Source organism: Protopterus annectens, chromosome 16.part0 (genome assembly GCF_019279795.1).
Source record: "Protopterus annectens isolate FY-2018-M chromosome 16.part0, PAN1.0, whole genome shotgun sequence".
Lineage (NCBI taxonomy): Eukaryota > Metazoa > Chordata > Ceratodontiformes > Protopteridae > Protopterus > Protopterus annectens.
In genome coordinates this window covers 520,286,217-520,302,078 of record NC_056750.1, presented here as the reverse complement: position 1 = coordinate 520,302,078, position 15,862 = coordinate 520,286,217, and the positions used below count along the sequence as shown (strand labels likewise).

General features: G+C 41.4%; 1 protein-coding gene across 1 annotated transcript in view; it reads left to right on the top strand.

Annotated features, from left to right (window-relative positions):
• DYNC2I2 (dynein 2 intermediate chain 2) overlaps positions 1-15,862 on the top strand; it is a 1,029,522-nt gene that overhangs the window by 232,070 nt on the left and 781,590 nt on the right. The window contains exon 4 of the mRNA XM_044058572.1: positions 15,625-15,734. Coding sequence (XP_043914507.1) covers positions 15,625-15,734 — 110 coding nt within the window. The remainder of the gene's footprint in view (positions 1-15,624; positions 15,735-15,862) is intronic.

The window sequence follows — 15,862 nt, the reverse complement described above, 5'->3', positions numbered from 1 at the left end:
TGCAGGTGGATGCTTCAAACCATGGGGTGGGGGCTGTACTTGGCCATATTTCTTAAGAGGGAGAAGAGCACCCAGTGGTTTATTTCAGTTGTAGGCTCCAACCCAGGGAGGAATGCTATGCAGCTGTAGAAAAGGAATGTCTAGCTATAGTGTGGGCATTGCAGAAACTTCAGCCTTATCTGTATGGAAGAAAATTCACTGTAATGACAGATCACAACCCTCTAACATGGTTAAACAGAGCCAGTCGGCAAAATGCCAAGTTGCTAAGATGGAGCCTGGGGTTGCAAGCATATGATATGTCAGTGCAGCACCACAGTGGGATTAGCAATGCCAATGCAGATGGGCTCTCAAGACAGGGACTGGGGTGTGAGGTACCCTCAGATAGACCTAACCCTCTCAAGTGGCGTTTCTCAAGGGGCACTTGAAAAACTAGCTTGAGTTCTCCAGGGGGGAAGAGATGTGAAGATTGGGGGAAGATGGGCGAAGGCTGCCAGCCTAGTCAAATAGAATTTGATACATAATTCTATCATTTGTATATATATAAATGTAAAATACAGGCTTGTGTTCTTAAATGAAAGAAAACATTGTAAAATTTGAATTTCAAGATTGTAGCAACATTGCCATCTGCTGTAAGGAAAACTAAGCCAAGCATTTCAAATGTTTTTTGATGTAAAATTATCTAAATAGTGGTGCTGAAGTGGCTGGCTGAATGCATTCTTTCTGTTGTCTTAACTTAAGGAATAATTGCTAGAGTGTATATGTGAAATGTCCTTTATTGTTGTAGTTTCCTGAGCAGGTGTTAGATTGCTAAATAATGCAGTTTGTTGGCCTGGGAACTCCAGATTAAGTGTCAAAATGATGTAATGTGTATACTGGGAAAACCTAAGTGTCAAAATGATGTAATTTGAGAGGGCCTAACAAAGATGTTAGTGAGTTTAAAAACTGTTGTTCAGAGAGAGACCGTAAGCATTTTGTCTTGGACCATCCACCCCAGCACTGCTTATGCTCTATATGTATGTAAGTAGGATTGTAGCACTGTGTTTTCTCTTAAGAACAGCTAAAGATTAGAAAGTTAGATTAATTGTTTTTCTTTGACATCAAACCTGTCCTACTGTATTATTTTAAGTTTATGTGTGATCTCTGAACTCTTAGATATCACTGTGGTGTAGTAGTATTGTCTTGTGTTTTAATTATTTAATATTAAATATTTAAAAAACCTTTACCTGTGGCTGGTTTGTGTAGAGATAAGTAGGCTCTAGAGTACTTTGCATATTTATAGAGTTTATTGTAATAAGCCACTCTAAAAAGCTTTAGACTGAATAGTCACATTACCAATTGGATAGTAATATTGCACAGTAATAATTGGACACCTTTTTAAGGGCCTTTGGGTAGCTGATAAGTATTAGCTGGTGGTGGCAGAAACTACTACTGTATAGTCTGGGTAAAGGGACACAGCTGGAGAATCTGTCAGCCTTTCCCAGGAGTGTCTGTGAAGTTGTATAAATACTTATCTCAATGTGTGTGGTGTGTCAGCTACCTGGGCAGGGGCACAAAGCACTGGTGGGACAGAGAGGGTACTGGAGGTTAGCTTGCCAGCTAGGCCAAGATCTGGACCCTATAGCTGTGCCAGTGGGGAGTCTTATTGGGGACCTGGAGAGCAAGGGAGCAACCAGCCCCAGACTGACTGTGATCTCTGTGTGCACTTAAGGTTAACTGTCCCTTACTGTGTGTATTTATTATCCTTTCCTCTTATATTAGACACCCTCCCTGGCATTAGTGGTGAGGATTGAGGCTCCTTAATTGCTTGTCCAGGGCACAATTATCACAGGGCATACAAAATATTACATGATAACTATATGAATCAATCAGGGCAGGTTGGAAAGGGTTGGGAAAATTGACTGGATAAGCAATTCACAAAGAAACAGTGAGAGGATATATGTATGGCTCATAAATATGCAACAAAGTGAAGATTTAGTATCTTTGCTTGGAAATGTTTGCATACGTATTTTTATACCCAGGCAGACTCCACAAAGAATTTTTCCTCAGGTAGATTGCAAGTGTTGGAGGAGGTGTGAAAGGGAAGAAAAATATAATTGGAGACATATGTTTTGGGAGTGTAATGCGTTGGCAGACTTTGAAAAATCCTTGTGGATTACTCTGTCAGAAATACTGAGTAAGCAACTTGGTGTAAGTAAGGAAATTGTTTTTTGAGCTGTGATATAGAATTGGAATTGCCAAGACATAATAAGGACTTGCTGAGTTTAATTCTTGTGGCTGCTGAAAAGGCAGTTACAAGAAAATGGAAACCAAAGTCTAAACCAACCATACTAGGAGTAGTGAATATCGTAGCCAAGATAATGAATTGAAAGTGGGATCTTCAGGAAAGGGTAGGAGCAAATGCCTTAGAAAAAAAAACAGAAATTGTGGGAACAATAACATGCCAAATATTTTGGGGAGGAATGGGGTTTAAGCGAAAGCAGGAATTGAATGAGCTGATTAATGCTTGATGTACAATGACTGTATAGAAGATTACATGTGCTGTATAATGTTTGCAACTGAAAATATGTCAATATGGTTTGTTTTAATATATATAAATGTATGATTGTTAATGTCATGATAATTCAATAAAGGTGTTTCTTTAAAAAAAAAAAAGCACTATAAGCTTGATTATGTCTGTAAGTCTAGAATAGGTTTTGCAAGAATCATTCTTTAGGGGTTTCTGGACTCTTCTCCTTCCACCTCCCAAATGTAGTAAGGTAGGGTACTCTAGCTATATAGCTAAGGGTACTGCAGCGGTGATCAGTATGATCAACATAGTACTGTCATGTAAGCAAGCTTACAGTAACAGTAAATGTTTTCATGATTGCTGTTGCAGTAGCTGCTCTCTCCCTCTATTCTCCTCCTTTTTCAGTGTGTTTTTGTGCCGGGGTATGGTTATTTTTTTTGTTCTTCCTAGCATTGTCCTTTCAGGACTCAACATCCCTGTATGTGTTGGTCAGAAAGTTCTGAAGGCTTGGTGTCCAAACTTGTCTTTTTGTCAGCTCTGCATTAGCTGTCTAACAGTTTGGGCCCATGGATGGTGCCCTGATGCTTTGGAAGCGGAATGGCTGTTGTATCCTTTGCTAGATATAACCCATACAGCTAAGGCTACTGTAGCAGTGATCACTCGAACATCATTTGTTATGGTAAGTTTGATTCCATAACTGTACTTTCAGGTAGTTGATTACTGGGTACAAATTTGGGTTATGTCTAACACTGGTACTCCTATCCCCTTTCAACCACCCAGGGATCCTTATTTTAAAGGGGTCTGAAATCTAAAATTTTGGAAGTGTCAGAGTCTGATTAGCCAGTTTCGTCTCAGGATGAACAGGTTTAGAAACCCTAACAGATGTTTTCTTTTTCCCAAATGATGGGCTAGATATAGGGATGTATTTAGTTGGGAGCAGTCATTGGCCATCCTCGAGATCAGCAGGGGTATATGATCTTCTGGAGTTTGAGGCTCCAGATGTGGCAGCATTCCCTCCAATGATCCCAGGTTTGGAGGATATTTTTTAGAAAGCTTGCAGTTTTCCTCTGCTGAAAGAGTCTCTTCCTAAAAAGTGTTTTAAGAAATTCAGGATTTGCTCAGCCATGCCTGGTCTCCAAGCCCCTTTGTGTCTGGATCCTCCTTCTGTGTCTCCAGTGACCTCTTTCAATCAAAAAACTCTGTCTTTATCGAACCCAGTCCCGTCAGATAAGCTAGCCAAGTTATTAGAATCTCAGGGAAAGAAATTGGTGTAGTCCGATACAGTAGCTTTTAAGGTGCTTAACTACCAGTGTTTTATGTGGAAGTCTGTGTTGAGGTGCATGTATAGTTTAGACGACTTCACTGCTTTGTTACCTGCTGAGCAAAAAGTCAACCAAAGATATTGTTTTTGGTGTTTCCTGAGTGTCTAAGCATACTTTGAGTGCCTTGGAAGGGGCAGATACTGTTTGTGGAAATGCAGCAACATAGCTTTTGATGAAGTATGCATGGTTGGCACAGTCAAAACTTTTCTGATGAGTGAAAAAATGAGCTTATGAATGATCCACTTGATTCTAATTGTGTGCTTGATTCAGCAGCTAATCAGACCCTTAAATGCTGGAATGGCAGGTAGTGATGCTAGAGTGTCAAAAATGTTCTATATTCCCAAGTTTCCCTCCATGAAGCAGGATCATTTTTGACAGCCAAACAAACAAGGGCTAGCTGAACAAAAAACAATGCACCAAAAGGAAATGACAGTAAGAGAACTCCCCAAAAGCTAACAAGGGTTTCCTTTCCCAAAAAGAATAACCTCCTTTCCAACCTATGATTATGCTGAAGCACGGCACTCATCTCTCCCAAGTCCTTCTCTAGGTTCCCTGTCTCAAAAACTCTCAACAAGGTGGCCTTGGCCTTCAGTGATGTCTGAGAAATAGGTGCACAACCTTGTTGGCAGAGGTTACATCTGGCAGTGGAAGGAACATCTGCCTGTGTTCGGGGGGGGGGGGTTCCCCCCCTCACCTGCCAGACCCAGACCTTGTTTATTCCCTTCTTTACATTGGCAAATGCTGGACTTGGATGCCATAGAACCATTCCCTCCTTTGCAGAAAATGAAAGGTTTCTACTCTATAATTTTCCTGGTTTCCAAAATGGAGTTATCATGGAGACTGATGTTGGAACTGTCCTTTTTTCAAGATACTCACACTGCAGGCATTAATTCCTCTCCTGCAAGCGCACTGCTTCATGGTGACCCTGTACTTGAAGGATGCGTGTATAACCATATCCTTATTCATTGCTTCAGGAGATATCGGAGATTTGTTGTCAGTTCTCTCCATTGTCCTTTGGACTATCTACTGCACTTCTAATGATTACCAAATGCCTTGCTCCAGTAGTGGCCCACTGTTGGACTCTTGGCATTCACAATTTTCCTTATTTGGTCAACTTGCTGATTTATGTAGAGTCTGTATACAGGTATTTAGAATTGCTAGAAAAGGTCTCAACCTTACTGTCCCAGCTATGGTTCAAGTTGAACCTTCAGATGTTGTCCAACACCCTTGCAAAGGCTGGTCTTCCTAAGCTGCTTAATGAACACCTACAAAAGACTGATCTTTCTTCCCTTAGTCTAGGTCCTGTCTTACCAGATGGTGTTTCCAGAATTCTCCAGGAGGAACATTTCTTTGGCAAGAGAGAATTCCTACAAATTCTAGGACTGATTGTATCCATGATTCTCATAGTATCACTGTCCATCTCCACATGAAAAAAAATTCAATGGTATGTCTGGAATTGTAGTAACTGCACTTACATTTCCTGGAATCCCCATTATCAGTGCTGACCCTCATTAGTTGAGAGTTACTATGGTGGAGAGCTCAGTTGAGTATTGACCCAGGGCCTCCCTTTTTCCCTCCTGTTCTAGCACAATCTGTCCAGACAGATTCATTTGACTTCGCTTGAGGAGCTCTGCCAACTGAAGTGCAAGTTCAGGCCACTTGGTGGCCCAAGGACTCACAGTAGCACATTAGTATCAAGGAAATGTTGGCAGTGGTTCACCTCTTGAAAGTACTTCACCTCCTACAGACTCTGCATCCTCTTCTGGTTGTTATTGACAACACAGTGATCTGGTACTTCCACAAACAAGGGGGGATACAAGGTCATACACCCTGTGCTAGTTGGCAATGATAGTCTTGTGGCTATCTGTACAACATTCTCTGACTTTTCAGGCATCGTACGTCCCATCATAGCAAAACATTGTGGCAGACAGACTAAGCAGATCCTGGGCAGACCCTCACAAGAGGCAGCTCAAAGCAGTGGTCCACAATCTTGTCTAGTTGTGGGAATTACCTCAAATAGATCTGTTTACTTCTTTTCAAAACAGACAAACGGAAATATTTTGATCCAGACATTCTTGCTTCCATGCTTGGAGAACAGACACATAGATGAGAATGCTTCTGCATGCATTTCCACCCTTTCTGCAGAATTGGCAAGGTACTTCTGAAGTTTCAGAAAGTAATGCCAAAGATCATTGTGATAACCCACCCCCCATTTGGTCCAGGTAATCTCGGTTCTCCCTTCTTGTGGTATTGACCACGTGTAATTACCTCTGACAGCCTGGTTGATTCAATCTTTGCTCTGTTTAGGGACTTGTTTCATAAGGATGTGCAGCAGGTATTAAAGGAGGCCAGAAATCCTCTTACTTGAAAATTTATGTTTACAAATGGATGAGGTTCTCTAAGTGGTGCCTAAATGGAAACAGAAGGTCCCTTGAGGTTAATATCACGCTGGTCTTGAAATATTTGCCTGAGCTATTTCAGGATTGCTTATCATATGCGTCTATCCCCTTCATGAAATCTCAACTTTGTTCAGGAAAAATTGACCTTACCACCTTTTGAACCAACCACTCAGGCTGATCTAAAGTTCATAACATAGAAAACTATTTTGGTTATTGCTCTGACATCTGCAAGGTGAGTCTGTAAGATGCAAGCTGTCATGGTAGGGCAGCCTTTCCTGATTTTCCACAGCGATAGGGTTGCATTACACACCAACTCCTCTTTCATGGTGAAAATGATCTCAGAATTTAGTCTCAACCTCTCTGTATTCTTCCAGAACCTAAGAATAAGGGAGAGAGGCTACTTCACATCTTGGATGAGCATCTGCAGGTCAGGTACTACCTTGACAGAACTAAACCCTTCAGGAAGGCTGAAAGGCTTTTTATTTCCTACACAAGTACAAAGAAAAGTCAGCCTGTTTCTAAGCAAACCATTGCTCACAAGTTGTCCTCTGGCATTGTTTTTTGACACCCACCACAGCAAGGCAAATCTAAGCAATGTGAAGGTGCATTCCACAAGGTCCATTTCCTCTTCAGTGGAGCATTGGAAAGGAGTGGGCTTGAAGTATATTGGTGGCAGCAACTTGGTACTCCATCCATACCTTTACAAAGCACTACAAGCTGAATGCTTTTTCAAAATCCAGAGCAAGCTTTGTTAGGACCATTTTTCAGGGGCACATGAACATTTGTCCTTCCTCCTCCCAGGTTGGGTAACCTTTGGGAATCTATCCATATGCCAGCAAGGTGGTTTGTTTGTTGAGCATAGTACAATTGCTCAAATCCTGTTTACCTGTAACAGCAGATGTTCAGAGAACACACTACCTTACTAGCAGTGCCCACCTACTATCCCCTTTTTTGGACGTACATAGTTTGGAGCTAGAATTGCTACTGAGTTATGCTTAGCAGCCTTTGTTTTTTTTTTTGTGTGTGTGTGAGGGGTTGTATTTGGTTTGGACCTGTAGGTGTTAGCAGAGATTCCATTTTCATTGTCTTCCTGTTGGACTCTAGAAAACTAAAAGGGGCCTGTTTGTGGTTTTGAAAGGCAGTCCCTATTCTGCTAGGTGATTGATCACCACACCCACTGACAGGCAGAGGGAGGAGCTCTGAGCTTTGCTAGACACCAGAGAGAGAGGGTAGCAGGGCACTACTACCCATATGCCAGTAAGGCAGTGTGTTCTGTGAACATGTACTGATACAGCTTAGGAGAACTTGTGTAACTGTACTTGCTTAGGTGTATCATATCATGATGTCGCCATGGAAGAAAATAGCTAGGGATTGTATCCTTCTAGTCAAGACAGACGAAGGGGACAGTGTAAGATATGAAAGTTATCTACTTACCATAATCATAGATCTGTATTGCCCCTTTCCATCCATCTCAACAATTCACTCACCATCACCCAACCAAATTCTCACTAATCTTCGTGGATAGCCCTAGTAGAGCTAAACCCAAAATCATCTGACGTTGTCTTTTTTGTACATTCCTCAACTGATGGGTCTGGGATCCATCTTTGGCTATTTTGATATTTTTTAGGCTCCATAGCTCAAGCTCATCCCCTTATTCATAATCCCTCCGTCTACTCCTGAGATACCTCTAATCTCATTTGCCACTTCAGCAATAAGACATGGTCACCGTTAGCTCAAGCAAGCTAATTTAGATAAGTGCAGTTTTTTGCAATTTTTCTCTATAGTTTTCTGTATTTGTCATTTTCCATGCAATAATACATTTATATTCTGCCCCATACATAAAAATAAAATGAATTTTATATATATATATAGATACCTATATATATATATATATATATATATATATATATATATTTCCTTTTTCTGGTCACTCTTTTTGGAGTTAGCATTTGGACCTTAAGCCCTTGTGCATGTTGTGGCTACACCTGTGGTACATCTTCCTATTACCATTGCTAGTATTTTGATTCCTTTACCTATAATTAGTTACTTATAATTAACATTATTGGTATTTTCCTTTACTTTTTCTGCAATGTCAATAAAACCTTCTGGCTTTAAAAAGTGTTCTGCTTGCGAACATAAGATTCTAACCTCAGACAAACATTCTCAATGTGCCCGGGTCCGGGTCATCTTAATGTAATTGTGATATTTGTTCTAGTTTCAATAATGTGGCCTTGGTCGAAAGAATAAGTTGATCCTCAAAGGTCTTCTGTCTTCTACATCGTCTACCTCTGGAGCTCCTTCTTTGTCCAAGAAATATTCAGGAGAGGCAGCAGAAAAACTGAAAGAGTGAAGCAAGCACTTCTCTGATTTCTGTTCTTCCCTCAACTTCTTCAGGCTTGGCTCCACCTGAGAATGTCACTGAGATGACGGATATGTCCACCTCCAAAGACTCAACTCTGATGAAAATTAAACCCTCATATCCAACCTCTTGTTCAAATCCAACTAAGTCCAGGTCTAAGTCACCTAGATTTTCCCCAGTGTCAGTCTCTTCAATGCTTCACTCCCTTTCCTTCAAGACACACCTCAAAGAGCTTCCCATTCACCATCAACCTCATCTTCCCTCAGGTCATTCAGGAGTCTATCAGAAGCAGCTGTAGATAGGATAATGGTAACATTTCTCAGAACTCAGAGTCATTTGGGTGTATTACTAGCTACTTCTCCCATCAGACTCACGAGCCTTTCCACCACACAACCCCAAGCTTTAACTTCTACACCATTTTGTCCTGTGGTTTCATAGATTTTGGACCCAAGATATCAGAGTATGTCTGTGTTGGAGTCAAAGACTGACCTGTCTTTGACCCCAGCACTTTTTCTCATTCAGACTGTTCAGACCTTGTTCGATCCATAAGGATCTCAGAGTCGTAGTGTCTATGTTAGATCTGGGGACTGAAATCGACTCCACTGCTGTCAAAGCCATCCCTTCCTCTTGGAGATTTGGCACTGAACATCTCGGCTCTAACTTTTGCATTGAGGCTGGAGTTTTGGGGGGGGGTTGGGTTTTGCCCTCTCACAGGCTTCTTCTGACCCAGTGGGGGCTAGACAGAGGTCCCCCATGTCTTCATCTTTTGAGCTAGTGAAGAGAGCTTTCTCTTTGATGGAAAAAGCATCCTTACCCCCCCCCCCGGGGTCCATCCTACACTCAACTGTCTACTATGGAAGCTGGGTTTTTTCTTCCTGTCCCATTGGGACAGCTGGTCCATTCAAGCCTTGAGACTGTCCTCATACAGGATATTGCTGGTACTTGTGAGTTCTCTCCAGAACCTCTCACCAAATAGCCCCCTCAGAAGAGGACATGTTAAAGGAGGCAGCTAGATTCTCCAGAAGAGTCATTGAAGGGGAAGTGTCCCCCAGATCACCCATTGAGGAGGTTTCATTTGGAGAGATACTGTGAGCTTTTGAAACAGAAAGGAGGTTGGTCTTCTGACACTTACCCCTTCCCAAGAGCAGTCAGTGTTCCTTGAGGCTTTCCGAATTGACTGAGCTACAGCTTGGGTACACCTCATCTCCCGCTGTGCTTAGAAGGATCTGAATGTTACAGAGCCCATGCTCAAACATCCAGACATGTATCTTGTTGCAGCAAAAGATAGGGCTCATTGGATGCTATGGTGGTTGCAACAGCCACTACAAAATAGCTAATAGAAGAGAGCTCTACTGTCCTTGCTCTTAATAGGAAATCTAGAGCTTTGGACAGATTCGGGAAATGTGTTTACATGTCGGCAACCTCTGAAATATTTGGCACATGTTACAAGATTTAAGAGTGAATTGGTCAAGCAGTTTTCCAATACCTTCTCTGGGTCCATGTCTACAGAGGATAAGAAAACAGTTTCTTTGCAACTGGCCACCCTCCAGTTTTTATCCAGTGCTTCTATGAGATTGACCGCTCATGCCTCAGAGGGAGCTGCTAGAGCAGCGGGTTCAGACTTGAACATTAGAAGGCATGCCTGGATGCTTCTTTGCGAGTTAGCATAGCCCTTCAAGTCTTCGTTCATCAATGCCACTTTTGATGGATCTGCCTTATTCGGCTCTAAGGTGAAAGAGATTCTTTCCAGGAGCGAGCAAGATGGGAAGTCTTTCTGCCATAAGAATCTGATTTTCTACCCCTCTGAGGATTTTTTCCCATAACCAGAGAGGTGGCAGAAGATTTTGGTTCAGAAAGTCACAAGGTACTTACGAAGACTCCTTTGGAGAAAGATCCCCTTGTGGCAGAGGGGGAAATTCTAATGGGGGATGCCACCTTTGCATCAGAGTTGGCATGCAGCACCAGGGCTTCAGAGCTCCTTTCTCAGAGAAGCCTTATCAGCATCCCTGAAGGGTTACCTGACTGCTACACTCTGGAGGCAATCAGGGGATGCCTGTCTCTGCACCGCAAGCCTGGATAGCCATTACCAAAGATTCTTGGGTACAGAAATTATAACCAGAGATTATTATGTACTATATTCCCATTTTCCCCAAAGCACCACAAAAGAATTCCCAATGTTCCACCCAGTCAGAGGAAAGCTGCAGCTACAGAAATATAAAAGCTTATAGACAAGAGAGTCATCCAGACAGATCCACCAGATCAACAAGGATCCAGAACTTATTTGAGATTCTTTTTAGTGCCAAAAAAGACTGGAGGCCTAAGACCAATTTTGGATCTTGGCAATCTAAACCAGTTTGTGAAACACTCAAAGTTCTGGGTGACACAGTTCAGTCCGTCCTTCCTCTTTTAAGGAAGAACAATTGGATGCGATTTGTAGATCTTCAGGATGGGTACTATCATATCAAAATACACTGCCACTACAGGAGATATCTACATTTCCATCTGAGAGCCAGTCACTACCAGTTCAGAGCATTGTCATTTGGTCTCACCACATCCTCGGGGTGATCACTAAATGTATGGCAGTAGTTCCAACTCACCCGAGACAGCAAGAATTCCAGGTGCGTCTGTATTTAGATGACTGGCTGCTATCTGCTTCCACCAAATTCTACTAATTCAAGCCAGGGTTCACTTCCTCCATGTCTTTTCCCAGATGGGCAATATTGTAAACCTGTTCAAGTTTCAGTTTTACAGAACACAAACTTTGGAGTTCATTGGAGCCTGTCTAGATACCTGTACATGTGGCAAGCCTTCCACAAACAAGATTGGAGACTTTAAGGAATTGGGCATTACACATCCTTACTCTTAACTCACCTCCAGCCAAATTAACTCTACAACTACAGGGTTCAATGTTAGTCTGCATAGTACTGGTCCCCTTGGCACACTTTCATATAAGAGTACTACAGTGGACTCGAGCGGTACAGTGGTCAGTAAAATATCAGCCACTGATGACTCCCATTCACTTCACAAGTGTTTGCAGATGATACATAGAGTGGTGGATTTATGCAGAGGAAGTTTCCCAGGACCATCCTTTCACTGTTCCCTCTCCTAGGGCCACAGAAATTATGGATGCCTCCCAACTGGGGTGAGGTGGGGATATTACTTGGGAAGGGCAGTCTAAGGTACATGGTCCCAGACAGAGGCCAGTCTCCATATCAATGTCTTAGAAATAAGAGCAGTGCTGTTGGCATTGCAGGTGTTTCAAATTTTCTCCCTCTAGGGATGATTGCAGTTCAGATGAACAATATGTCTGTGGTCTGGTACATCAGCAAATGGGGGGGAACAATATCTTACCCACTTTGCAGTGAGGCAATGAGAGTTTGGCAATAGGTGATCTCTTCCAGCTACTTTCTCCTGGCAATGTATATTCTGTGGAAAACCGCCATACTAGCAGACAAGCTGAGCAGGTCCATCTTACTACCTCTAAAGTGGTCTCTCAGTCAGTCAGCGGTGGAAATATTTTGCCGATAGGGTCAACCATGCTGCGACCTCTTTGCTTCTCCCCTCATTGCCAAGTGCAGCAGGGACTTTGCACTGATCCCCCCAGAGGGGGAGTCCCCAAGAGAGAGACTAGTTCACGATTGTCCTTCTGGTCTATTATACACCTTGAAAGAAAACAGCTGGATAAACGCCTGGTATACACCTCAAGCGAAAAAAATGTTTATCTTCAGCTGTGGCCCATTTTTATCTTCAGCTGTGGTCTAACCATTGGTCTTTTCATTTTTTTTTCTATTATACACCTTCCCTCCCACTCCTCTCATCCCAAAGTTTATTCAAAATGCATTACAGTGGAAAAGCAAGGTGATCCTCATTGCCTCATTCTGGTTTCGTCAAGTGTGGTTCCCCTTCCTATGGCCTCACCTAGTTCACACTCCTTGGGTGCTGGATCCTCTTCAGGACCTTCTGTCTCACCCATCCGGATTGCCTCAGCTGAACATGCTGTCTTTCAAATTGACTGCTTGGTTTCTCCACTTCCAGTGATGGCCAGAAGTTCCAGTCTTTCTTCTTCTGTTTGCCAGATTCTAATATTGTCCAAAAAAGCTTTTACAAGGAAAATTTTTAAAAGTAAATGGAAAGCTTTTCTGTTTGGGACCATTAGAGACATTTAGATAGGTTTTCCACACCGATTCCAGCTATTAATTCCCTAGATACGTTTTCAGCAATGGACCTAGTTATTCAACTGTCAAGGTACAATTGACTGCCATCTCAAATTTTCACCTCAGTGCGGATCATTTATTTCTAGCTTCCGTAAAATTGTGTAAAGTTTTCTATGAGGTGCCTTGCTGCTTCAGCCCCCAATTAAGGACCTGTCCTACTGGACTATAAGCTAATTATTCAGGCCCTTACTCGGTCTCCCTTTGAACCCTCAGCAAAGACAGAGTTGAAATTGTTGTCCTGGAAATCTCTTTCTAGTCACCATTACCTCATCTAGACTGGTATCCAAACTCCAAGCACCTGTTTCTCAGCTACCTTACCTGATTTTTCACAAGGACAGGATATCACTTCAGTCTAATTCCTCCTTTCTACCTAAGGTGGTGTCAGAAACTTACCTCAACCAGTCATAATCTGCCAGTCTTCTTTCCTAAAGTTTCCAACAAGGGAGAATACATACTTTGTTTATTGAAGGTTTATAGACAGATCAGATTTTACATTCACAGAACTAAAGAAATAAGGAAATCAGATCAGCTGTTTGTATTCTATTGCAAACCCAAATTAGGCACAGCAGTGACAAAAATGACTCTAGCCAGATGGCTCATTGTTTGCATTACCTTTATTTATAGGAGCAAAGGCCTGTTATTACCCAAACATTCTAAAGCATACTCCACTAAGTATGTGGCCACATCATCCACTTATTAGTCTAAAGCATCAATTGATGACATTTCTGCGGATGCTACATGGTCCGATTTTTATACCTCCTTACAAATTGGATACATTATCAAGAAATAGGGCAGGTTTTGGCTCTACTGTAGTCTGAAATATCCTTCCGTGAGGACCATCCAAGATTACTGCAGCTGGGGACTCTGTCCCATCAGTTGAGGAACAGAAGAAAACATCAGATATTATAGTTGTACTCAACATAACTCTGCATCTGTGTTGCCTGTTTTTGTCCTTCCTCAACTTTACACCCACCATTCCCCCTTCCTTTTTGTCTGGATCCTGGTTTGACTTGAGGGGATATTCATGATTAATTTCTGCTTTGTGGGCTCCAGAGTTCTCTTCTCTGATTCATCTTTTTTCCACCTTTCCACCATCTGTGGTCTGTAACACATAGGTTACTATTGGCTGTTTTTCCATTTTCCATTGTGATTAACTAAATAAAGGCAAACTCAATTGGAGGCATCTCAGGAGTAGCTGAGGATTGTGGGTAAGGGGAGGAGCTGGAATAACTGTGCTTAAAGTCTATCAAGTGTCCAAGGATGGGTCCAAGACCCATCAGTTGAGGAAAGACATAAACAACACAGATGCAGAGTTATGGCAAATACATAACTAATTTTCTTCAGGCCTTGTCATTGCCTTGATATCTGAGGGACAGGAGAGATGCACTGCTCATCAGGAGAGGGGGAGACCTCTAGTACTTGCATAGCTTCTTTGTGTAAGGATTTGCCAGCTCAAATCTCCCATGAGGATAGATAGCCCAATAATTGAGATGTACGGAGAAGGACAATAAGGATCTGTTGTTATGGTAAGAACATACTTTTTATTTATTGTAAGTGCATAATTTTGTAAATATTTGCTCTTATTCTGTGGTGGCTTGCATTGACTGCATGTACCATTTTGTGCTGTACATGCATTCTTGGTGTTGGTATTTTTATCCCTACATGATTTGTCTGTAATGTCTGAAGGAGTTTGTTCCCTACGAGTGTGCCACTCTTGGGCTGCTAGTAGTTCCAGGAGCATTCCTTTAGCCATCTGTAGGCCATTTCCTCACCACCAGAACCCACATCTTAGCAATTTTCTATCATGGTGGCTTTAGGATTGTTCCACCTTAGTTTGCTTTAAGAAGTTGCTCAAGCCTGATTTTTTTTTCTGAAATGACTTTTAATGATGCATCTAACCAATATCCATTTTTTTTTACAAATTATGTAACTGTTTTATGTATTTATGTAATATTTTTTGTTTATTTAATAATTTTTTAACTCATCTGCAGTTAACTCTTACTGATGCCTCTAGGTGTCAAATACTGCTTGTTCATACTTGCATCAGTAATTCCAAAACCATGTTATGTGCAAGGTTTTAAAATATTTCATCTTAAAGCTAACACAATAGCAAACTCAGCTGCATTAATATTTGACCTCTGTCTAGTGCAGGTAAAGAGGTATTACCTGTTGTTTTCATGATATTAATTTATATAGATATAACTATCACATTTTTCTAAATATCTCAGCAGCCAAGTAACATAGACAGAACTCCTTAATCTCATATGAAACCTCTCAGCTAGATGAATAAAATGCTGATGACAGTATGTATGTAACTTGAGTGTTTGCTGAGATATTGTAAGCTGTTTACAAAATATTACAAACATAATAGTTACTGTGTTTGCTGTGTATTACAAAATTCAAGTTTAAGACCTAGACCTTAAAGAATGCTACCACTATAAAATAATTTGTGCTGAAGGGTTTACCATTTATAATTCTTTCATAACCCCTTTGGTTCCAGAGATATGAACACTTGTTTGAAATGTGAGGACATAATTTGATTCTGTCAAAAGGCTTGGGCTCCGCCCATTGGAAGTTACAGTACAGTGTATTGAGCTCCACTAGAGTGAATGAGTTAACTCGTTATAATTTGCTTAGTGCTTAAGCACAGAAATAAAGCTGATTTGAAGTCTGAAGCAGGGATGAAATAAAATGTGTATTTCCTTTTGATAACCAGTACATATGATCTTTACTTTACAAGAATGAAAGTTGTGTTAAACATTGTTTAAGAAAGTGTTCCACTCATCCTGGCTAATGATTGCTTTTTTGCTCATCTTTCCTTTAGGTGTCTTGTTTGCATACACTTCAGTATCCAGAGGCTCTGGAGAGGCATCTTCATGTGACCGGCTTATCTTGGAATGCAACTGGTTCTGTTATAGCATGTTCTTATGGCAGGTAGTCACAGCTAACTTTTCCGTCACATTTTCTATGCAACCGCTCATGACAGTATTAATGAGTTTTAAGTACTGTTTGTATTCGTTATTTTTTATTTAGATGGTTTGATTGATTCATTGATGATTGGA